The 10,658-nt window shown below is 42.5% G+C and overlaps 1 protein-coding gene across 10 annotated transcripts in view; it reads right to left on the bottom strand.

Moving 5' to 3' along the window:
- Positions 1 to 375: 375 nt before the first annotated feature.
- Positions 376 to 10,658, bottom strand: part of LOC123844704 (BTB/POZ domain-containing protein KCTD7) — an 86,550-nt gene continuing 76,267 nt past the window's right edge. For 8 of the 10 annotated variants that reach the window (XM_064593044.1, XM_064593041.1, XM_064593042.1 and 5 more), the window contains 2 exons: positions 6,642 to 6,898; positions 376 to 2,929 (listed from right to left, as the gene is read on the bottom strand). In XM_064593044.1, the coding sequence (XP_064449114.1) occupies positions 2,531 to 2,929; positions 6,642 to 6,898 (656 nt within the window). In that variant the 3' untranslated portion in view covers positions 376 to 2,530. Of the gene's footprint in view, positions 2,930 to 6,641; positions 6,899 to 10,347; positions 10,396 to 10,658 lie in introns of those variants that run through there. The other 2 variants (XM_064593045.1, XM_064593046.1) reach the window with 2 other exon arrangements.

Below are 10,658 nucleotides of genomic sequence, written 5' to 3'. Positions count from 1 at the left end.
GAGGGAGAAGCAGGCTTCCCGCGGAGCAGGGAGCCCGATGCGGGGCTGGATCCCAGGACCGTGGGACTATGACCTGAGCCAAAGGCAGACGCTTAATGACTGAGCCACCCAGGTGCCCCGAGGCTAGAACATTTCTATATAGATTAGATTAAGCCCCCTTTGCCTGGGTGGATTGCCTGGAAGGATTTCTCTTGTTCTTAATTTTAACTGGAATGTCTCTAATATTTCCTTTTTGGAATTGTAATGGTAATGATGGTTGTGGCCTAAACAGGAAAACTTTGTAACCTAAGAATGTTAGTAATGTAATTTTCCTAAGGAACTAAAAATCAATCTATTTGGAAGAGGGATGGATGATGACACCTTATTAATATGGACTTCTGTTCCAAAGGTTTATTCCAGTTACATTTATAGTACATAAAACAGCAATACATTCTTGTTGAGAAGACAGAAACTGTGGCCATAGTACTGAAGCTGACCTAAGAGAAACATAAGCTTCTACCTCAGGCAAGAGTTCATATCTAAAGAATTCAATTCATATGAGATAAACAAATCAATTCAACAACTTACTCTAACGAGATGTAAGAAATCAAAAGAAGACAGCTTTGTGGGAGGCCGATATGCACATTTTATTTAACAAATATAGTGTACAACGACTAAAAGAACTGTATATTCCCAGGAGAATTAAGAGTGTGTGTACCTGGATTAGCACCTAGAGAGTACATAGAAAAGAACAAAGGAGAAAGGAGACCGTCTTCTACGGAACTCACTTGGGGCCGGGTTTCTAAGTGCAGATTCTCACTGGTATCTGCCAGTAACTCACTGCACTCCACGTGAGCTCGGTGATCAGGGACTCGGGTCACTGCTTCATCACGTCTTCAGTGCTTTATGACAACAGCTGTGTCAACCTGATGGGCTTGAACGTGTAAATTTAAGGATAACAAGTTTTATACTCACCCTAGTTTTATTCCAAAATTATTGCACTCGAAATTTGTGGTACACTATTAGGACGGTATTGGGAAAGCAAAGAAACCTTCCTAACTGCTTGTGACGTGACCTTGTTTCAGAGTGGTGCCCTGTAATTACGCACCGTTTCCCAGGCCCACTGGTAATCTGCAGAAATCACCGACTGGAAGGAGGATCGTACGTGGCCTGCTTAGGTTGCGAAGGGTTCCATGAGCATTAGAACAGGTTCCATAGTACCAGTGACTGCAAAGCTTCAATGACTACCAGTTAACTGGACGGTGCATTTAATGCAGTATTCTTTGGTTACATCACATTAACCACCACGAGGATAACTTCCTCACTTACAAAACAGATCAGGGGCTCTTAACTGGGGGCGGTTTTGCCGCCCCCCCCCCTGGAAATATTTGGCAATGTGTGGAGATCATTCTTCACACCTCTGGGGGCTGCCACTAGTGTCTGGTGGGTAGAGAAGCCAGGACTACTGCTAAACATCCTACAGTGCGCGGGGAAGCCCTGGTAACGGAAGCCCCTCAGGCTGCAGTGTCGGGAGTACTGAGGCTGAGAAGCCCTGGCAGAGGTTCACAGGACACGTGTCCGGGGTGTCCATCAAGTCGGAAGTTCGCCCAGAGGCAGAAGGGCACCTGCGCACGTCGGAGCTCGGAGGGATCCCCCATCGGCTCCCCCCAGTGGAGTCCTGGTCTTTCCTATCTTCTGATCCAGACCCAGGACCAGCTCCTTTACAAAGAACTCTGTAAGTATTTCGTGAATGAGTGGAGGAAAAAGGTGCAAGAAGCATGGTTCCAAGTCTTCAAATGACTATCCTCAACTGCAACTTTATGTGACCGAAAAATTATTCTGAAGCTCAATGGTGTCACGGTCTCTAACTGTACAGAACCCAAGTCAGGGCTAACCGATGGTCAAAAATGGAGTCGAGATTTTAAGGGGACTATGTCTAAACACTTCTAGATTCATTTAAGTGGGGGCAAACCAAATAAAATGGAGTTAAAGGCAAACATTCAATATACTTCATTTTAAACTAAACAAATTAACACATGAAATGCCATGCAACGCAGACACCATTCCTTTTTTGTTTTTACATATTTACAATTTTACATATTTACTTATCAATATATCTTCTATCTTTACAATTATAAAATATTTCAAACTGTAGAACAGTGGTACCACTGAATCCCCTTAAACATACATTTTGTAGCATTCATCTGTTTTATCCTTTAAAGGCAAGTATTTACCCAAAACCAAACCACAGTGAATGCCAAAGAGGAAGCACGCGGGAAAATCATGGAGAAAAAATAGATTTAGACAAAACTTTCACATAAACCTTAAATGAATCTATTTCAGTAACTCAAATAAATAGTATTTTATTATTTACTAAGCTTCCCCTGCCAGGAAAAACAAAACAAACAAAAAACAATCCCCACAAACTGTACCTTGAAAAATGCTCTGACATTTATAAGCAATTAAGTTATAGTCTAGGTCCCAATCATGGACTGTAGTAAGGGCTAGCTACAATTTAGGCTCAAATAAATACTACCCATGTAAATTTTTATCATCCTGCATAAACTTGAGGTTGCAAAGGTGGAGGAAGTTTATCATTTTCAACATTTTCAGAGTCAATAGCTGCTAAAGATTGATTTGGGGCTTTAATTTCAAGCGGGTATTTCTCAACAATGTCTTGAACCTCTTTTGCAATTCCATCCGTCCACTCTATTAGGTCTTTCTCAAGTTTCTTGGCTTCACTCATGATCCTTTCTTGCCGTTCATTCAACTGAGACAGAAGATCCAAGTTCTTATACATTTGCTTAACCCCTAAGCAAGCATCAGGAGACCAATTCTCAGATTCCTGCTTCCTGGGAGAAGTCTGGCCGGACATGTATCGATCAAAATCTTCCTGACTTAAATTCAAAGACTGAGCATCTAATTTCTCAATGAAAGCCACAGCACAGCACTACAAAAAAAAAAAACCAGAATGTTATTTACTATAGTCACATGAGGAAAGCTTCAAATATTCAAATATATATTTTTAAATCCTTTTATTATGGTGAATTTAAAATAGAATCAAAAAGTAGACACAACAGTTGAATGACCCACCATGGACTTCAGCTTCAAAAATTACCAACTCCTAGCCAATCATGTTTCCTTTATACTCCCATCTGAAACAATACATTTCTTCCTTAAAAAAAAAAAAAAAAAAGTCACACTGCCGATTCCCACTGAGTCTGCCAGAAATTCAGTCCTCTCCTTGGGTTGTTCACAGGCGCAGAGTCTCGTACAGAGTGAACGCTAGAGCAGGCACCTTTGGTCTGTTCCACACCGGCTACTACAGAGCTTCCCGTGGACAAACCCGAACGATTTCCCAAACTCCAGGGCTCTCTGCCTCCCGGCCACGTTCAGGGCACAGGAATCACAATCCCATGTGCCTCGGGAACATGCCCCATAAAGCCATTCCCTCTTGAGGCCTAGCCAGTCCCACAGCGTTCACCCAGGGCACGGCAGCTACCAGGCGCATCTTCAGGGATTGCTGTGGCACCCAGACCTCTGGTCCTCAAAGGACCATCGGTCCTTTAACATCAGATGGTTAAAAGAATATAAGCTTTGAAATCAGGCAACCTGAGTTGTCACCTCTGTCACAGGACAGCCTAAGAGTCTGTGAGCCTAGGAAAGTTACCCATGCTCTCTGAGGTTCCGGCATCTGTAAAACGGGAAATACCACCCAGATTTATAGTGAGAACTAAACAATCCAGCACATGTAACGTACTTATAGCTCACAGGTCAGCAGCAAGCAATGAATAAATGGGAGCAATTACTAGTACAGAAATCCTTGGGCAAATGCTCAGTTGAACAGACATCTGTTAGCTCTACTTTCTTATACGGATTTAATTTTTCTATAAGGAAAATTAATTTTCACATTTTTATTATTTATTCATTTTTATTTATTTTTATTTTTTTTTAGATTTTATTATTTGACAGAGAGAGAATGAGAGAGAGAGAGAGAGAGCACATGAGAGGGGGAGGGGCAGAGGGAGAAGCAGGCTCCCCGCCGAGCAGGGAGCCCGATGCGGGACTCGATCCCGGGACTCCAGGATCATGACCTGAGCCGAAGGCAGTTGCTTAACCACCTGAGCCACCCAGGCGCCCTTTATTTTTGTTTTTTAAGTAATCTCCATACCCAACATGGAGCTCGAACCCGTATCCCTGAGATCAAGAGTTGCATGCTCCACTGACAGAGCCAGGCCCTCACATTTTTTTAAAAAGCCATTTTCACAAGACATGCAATATAAACAGAGGAAAACAGGCAGCTCTCGGAACTTCTTCTGAGAAGCTCATTCCCAGGATCCTCCATTATTGCTCATAAAAAAGGGACTCTCTTTAAGGAGTATTCACAAACCTACTGCAAGTGACTCATGTGATGAGAAGGGGCCCATGTGACCCCTCCACACAGGCTCGCACCGTATCTGTGGAAGTGCGCAGCCCCTGCGACCTGGAGAGAGGAGGCATCTATGATTCTAGCACTCCTGGCTTGGATATACGCTATTGCTACAAGTGGAAACAGTCTATGTTAGAAAAGAGAAAACCATCTGAAGTTCCGGGAAGCAGTTTTAGTTTTGAAAAATTAAATTTGAGGGCGCCTGGGTGGCTCAGTTGGTTAAGCGACTGCCTTCGGCTCAGGTCATGATCCTGGAGTCCCGGGATCGAGTCCCGCATCGGGCTCCCTGCTCAGCGGGGAGCCTGCTTCTCCCTCTGACCTTCTCCCCTCTCATGCTGTTTCTCTCTCGCTCGCTCTCTAATACATAAATAAATAAAACCTTTAAAAAAAAAAAAGAAAAAGAAAAATTACATTTGAGGCATAATGAATAGCTGGGAGTGGAGCTCAGTGTGAGGGCAAAACAGGTGACATGAGCTTGTGCATCATCACCGTGCAGGTGACAGTGGAGCTGTGACCAGAGGACACAGCCAAGGGAGAGGAATGCAGAGGACAGAACCCTAGGGAGTAACACAATTCAAGGGGAAGCAGAGGACACAAAGCCTACAAAGAGACAAGGAAGGACTGGCATTGTGGAATTCAAAAAACATAGGAAGTTCCAGAACAAAGGAGTTATCAAGAGTGTTAAAGAAGTAAGATGAAGACCGAGAGTTTTCATGGGATCGAACAACTGGCAGATTTTCACTTTTGCCAGAGCAGTTTCACTGAAGCAGTAGGAGTAGAAGCTAGACTCTGAATCAGACGAGAAGATGGAAAAATAAGGTGCAAACATAGTTAAGGCTGTAGGTCACGGCTCTGGGAAGCTGCAGGAAGAGGCGACCCAGCAGCCTCCATTGCTGACCACAAGGGCTACACCTCTGGGTCCTGCTCATTTCTTCTACTACCAGCCGTGTCTCCATCTCCATACTTCTCAGGGATTTGCAGACTGTCTGATTTCCCTAGATTAAGAACTAAATCCAAAAGGCTCTTCTCTAGCAGTCAAGAGCATGTTTCACTTATGTTAAGAAATGAGTACTTCAGCCACTTAAACGTTTTGGGGGAGTATAATTTAAACAAGCACGTGTCTGGAAGGATGAAAAATACTGCAAATAATGGTGCAAGCATCATTTTGAAAAAAAGCATTCCTGGGATGGGTTAAATGGTGATGGGCATTAAGGAGGGCACTTGTGATGAGCACTGGGTATTGTATGATGATGAATCACTAAATTCTACTCCTGAAACTAATATTACACTGTATGTTAACTAACTGGAATATAAATGAAAACCTGAAAAAAGAGCACTCCGAAGTCGAGCAGCTGAACCCAATGGCTGAGGGTGATGAGTGACAGGGGCAGGTCCAGCTTTTGAGGGACCGGAAGCTTATAGACTTTTGGGAACCCACTTAAAGGAAAACACAATATAAAATTAGGTACAAAGGTGAATATGTATTTAGGATGTAAAAATAAATCACAACAAATTTCTGGAAGCCTTGAAGATTGAAGTACCGTCTTTTTAGACAATTTGCTAGAAACACTACCTTATGTAACCTTGCTTCCTCTCCCTATTACCCTGTACAACTTCCAACACAGGAAAGAAAGCATATACGGTGTTTTGATGCTCAAATTCATTAGTAAATCTAGTCTAAAGCAAACAAACAAAAGTTCAGTGGTCAGTAAAAGGAAGTATTCAGCCTTACTACTTAGACATATATACTTTAATACTGTCTTACCAAGAATCAATTAGCACTGTTAACAATACTTGAAAATCATTTTACATCCTCTAAACCGACCCTTTTAAAATCTCAGTATTCAGTTCTAAGAGATCACTTATAGAAATAAAACAAAAAATAATTCCTAAGTCTTTTAGTAAATCAAAATCCATGATCTGATTCATTCATGGTTAACCCAACTAAGTGAATGGCCCTTTTACCCAGGACCTGGGGGAGTGATGGCCAAGAGCAGCAGAGACTCCTCCATGTGGCTATCAGGTTTTCCGTAAGAGGACCACAATCTCTGGTCAAGCACCGAGAGGTGGGGTGTTCGCATGGCGTGGTCACGTGCGCTATGTGACACCAAGCAAGCATCCTCAGCTATGCTGAGGCATTAAACTGTCACAGGCCTGTGAGTGATCTGTCACATCCCTACAATAAGTACCTTCATGGTTCTTCTCCGTTAACTCCAGGAAATCAAATACTCACCAGATTGGTGAAATAGTAGCCATCCTCCCCAGCCATCAATCGGCTTGGGTTGCAGAAGCGGGTGATATACTGGATGTTGGACTGAAGGCGTGGGGGGTTGCCCTTCAAGACAATGTAGATGAGAGTTGGTAAAAAGTCATCAGCTGAGGCTGGCTCATTCTTGGTGATCTTAATGGCATTGAAGATGTGCTTGCTGCACTTGGTGATGCAGGCCAACTTGTCTCGAGGCACACGCTTTGAATCCATTTCAATGATATCTATAAAGCAGAAAAGACACTGCTTCCAGTGAGAAATAATTACATAAAAGAAGCATTAGAATAATCATTTTTTAATCTGTCAAGTTAAGAGGTACCCTCGCTAACCCCTTCTCCGGCAGGTAATTTATGTATGAACAACTCTGACCACAAAAAAACATAAGCACTAGCTCATCCTTTCAGGAAGCGTGACCACGAGCCAGACACTATGTGCATTATTTCTATGCTCTGCAAGCCTATTTCTTTTTCATTCTCAGATTGTACAATGGGTACTACTATTAGGAAGGGAACTGAGGTTCAGAGAAGTTTGATAATTTGCCCAAAATTATATAGATAGCAAGTGGCAAACGGAGGATTTGAAACGAAGTCTATCTGACTCTAAAACCCATGCTTTCAATTACGATGTTAAACTGCTTATGAGCTCCTTGGAGAAGAGTCTTTTTCTTGCTTCTGTTCCTCTAATACACTGTAAAACTCAGTTTAGAAAGCGTACTGCTTTTTAGAAAGGTGGGTATCATACAAAGCATCATTGTATTGGGTATCAAAATACAGCTGCTGAAATCTATCCCATGTAGGTCTACAGCGGCCAGTCCCCGTGGCATATAAATCCCCACCAACTATAAACATCTACAGAATGCTTTTACTGCATTTATAACCTACTGGTTAGCACAGGGGATAAAGCAAGGATATAAAATTTAATCTCATGAATACCATTCATTTCCCTCAGAAAAAAATTACTTTACTGTCCCTAACTACCACTAAGTGGTAGGCTCTCATAAATGCACACCCTGTGTCACAAAGACTAGGAAGTGGTGAGGAATAGCTGTCAGCATCACTAGAACAATACAAGAGGAAGGAGGGAGAGTGCCCTTGGATGCACATTTCTGCTTATAATCTGGAGCAACATGAAAGAAACAGCTGAGGCAGGTTAATTTGACAGCAATTTCTGGCCAATAGCGGGAGTAAAAGTTTTCAATTGAGGCAGGGTGGTGGTGCACATCGGAGTTCTTTCTGCTCCCAGCTCCCACCCCTGAGGTTGGCTCCCGGGGGAACCCTCACGGGACCACCAGCCATGGAAGAGTAGTGTGCGGGGGACAGTGCGGAGGCCGTATTTTAACTTACTAATGCTTTCATTTTCTGAACTCATATGTCTATTGTGTGCTTTTGCTTATTTTATAGTTTAGTTCCTTTAATCTTTTAATTATGGGTTGTAATTATTGTTAGTATGTCTCAGTCTATTTTCATTTTCTTTTTCTATTTGAGCAGAACAAATTACAAAAGAGATTTGGGGATAAGACTTTTACTGGTTTTTATTCTTTAAACTTTTAGCCACTCTCTCATTAATGTTTATCCTTTAAGGGGCGCCTGGGTGGCTCAGTTGGTTAAGCGGCTGCCTTTGGCTCAGGTCATGATCCCAGAGTCCTGGGATCGAGCCCCACATCGGGCTCCCTGCTCAGCGGAGAGCCTGCTTCTCCCTCTCCCTCTGTCTGCCGCTCTGCCTACTTGTGCTCTCTATCTCTGTTAAATAGATAAATAAGAATCTTAAAAAAAAAAAAAAGTTTATCCTTTAAGTATTAAAGGGAATAAAAAATGAATTACTCTTTATCTGGAAGCATGTGTAGCTGCCAATGCCAGGAGGGAGGGCCAAGAGTGTAAAAAGGAAGAGAAGGGAAGGAAAAAAAAGAATAAAGGGGGGTGGTGGGGGTGATTTCTCCCACACTCTTTGTCCTACAGCGACCCTTAACTTCCTAGCATCCTTTAAGCCTGAAAGAAGTTTTTTGGGGGGAACGCTTTTGAACCCCCCACCACGTGTAGTTAATTCCATGACTTGCACTGCCTGAAAGCCTAAACGAGGAGATCCCGGAGAAAATAACCTAACAGGAAACTCCCCACTGTATTAATTCTTCCAGTAATGATTTCCTGCCCTAGTCTGCCTCCTGCTGTCACTTACTTCTCACAGTCCTCAGCTAACTGCTGTGTGTCTGCCGTCCAGGGCTTTTACGTGTCATCAGTAGGAATGATGGGCTGAGTGTGGGTACTCCCATCTCGGCAGAAGTTTGGTTTTATCTTTAATGAAGTTTTGAAAACAAAGTAAGCTAGCCCTCTAAGTCATGATTTCTCAACGCTGGCACCAAACAATATTTTAGATTGTATCATCTTTTTTGTAGGGAACTGTCCTGTCCTGAAGGATGTTTAACAGCATCCCTAGCCTCCACCTACTAGATGAGAGATGTCAACTGAAATGGAAAATGCCTCATTCAGTGTATTTATCAACAAAACTGACAGTGCTGATTAGTAGCACATGGGATGATTTTGAGAAATTTAACTGATGTCTCCATTTTTAAGACCACTGTTATACACTGTCCTCTCTGGTTGCTCCTGTACTTAGGCTACTAAGGAAGAAAGTGATCATATGACCTTTGGCCCTCACAGAATGTATCTGCACTCGGACTGGCAAGATATGGGGGCTAAGATGAGAAAAAGTAAGAAGGCCTTTATAATTCTGTGGCCAAATTTCTACTATCAAAACATCTCTTCAAACTCCAACTCAGATGATTTGAGAAAAGTTTCACCCCTCAAAATCTATTAACAAACTATTGATATACTCAAGTCCTCTTAGTTCTATTTTTAAGCAAACAATGGTCTGGTTCTTGTAGTTTCTGGTTTTACAAGGTCTATCCTATGGCACTTCAGAAAAGAGTCCCAGACATAAATTTCTATGAAGTACTTTAAACATAAACCAGTTGGTCTTGAACTTGGCAAGAGTCTTCGGAAAAAAACACAAGTACAAGGCCCATATCCAGGCTTCTCACCTTCAATCTCTTATGACGTTCCCTGAGCAAAAGGTGGGAGTGGGAGTGGGCCTTGACCCAAAGGAGTCAATTCATGAAACCTACAACACAGTCTTGCAGAAAAGCTTTGAACAACAAAGATAACAGTATTTAGCTAGGCCAGACTGCAAGTGGAATTACAGAAAATAATTCATTTAATAAAGGAGTTAAAAAGCAAAGATATGCAAAGAGAAGCAGAACCTGAGAGAGTGGAAGAATCATGTTAAGAGCAGATGACCCAGTCCCTAGAGGGGCCGTGAAGCTAAGTTTCTGTGAGTGTCCTGCTTCCTTTCCTACCTTGATAAGCAAACCCTCCTTTCTTCCTGTAACATGAGTCTCTAGTTCTTATAACCAAAGGAGCCTACTTAATGGCTTGCCCCTGGCCACTGCCAACAGCAGCTGACCAACTTTGTTTACCAGCAGAATTTCATTAACGACTCTAAACAGGAAAGTCTTTCCAACTCTTCTTAATTAGGAAGAAGCTGGCCAAGGTTGGGTATCCTCTCCATTAGGAGGAATTTGTTTTGGTTCTGTTTTTTTCTTTGTTTTTAACTTCTGTGGTATACTTCTGCTGAGCTATTCCTATGAATGAGAAACAGAAACCTTATCAGGTGCCCGGACCTGTCCAGGATGGTGGAGCCACATCAGTTCAGGGCACTTCATTTACACCTTAAACAAACCAGAAAAATAATCCAAAGTACATCTCTGATTAACAACCAATTAGAGAGATATTGTTTTAATATGTAACTGTAGCAGGGGATTACCATGCCCCATCAATTCCCTTCCTTCCTCCAAAATTATTTTGAATATATAAATGCAACTGAGTTTTAAGAAATCTGCGCTTGGGGCACCTGGGTGGCTCAGTCGTTAAGCGTCTGCCCTCGGCTCGGGTCATACTCCCAGGGTCCTGGTATGGAGCCCCGCATCGGGCT

The sequence above is a fragment of the Mirounga angustirostris genome, unplaced genomic scaffold (genome assembly GCF_029215605.1).
Source record: "Mirounga angustirostris isolate CCGP_5_RB_7025 unplaced genomic scaffold, mMirAng1.0.hap1 SCAF_5, whole genome shotgun sequence".
In the NCBI taxonomy this organism is placed as follows: Eukaryota; Metazoa; Chordata; class Mammalia; order Carnivora; family Phocidae; genus Mirounga; species Mirounga angustirostris.
Note: the sequence above shows the minus strand (reverse complement) of the source record. Positions and strands in the feature narration are given on the sequence as shown.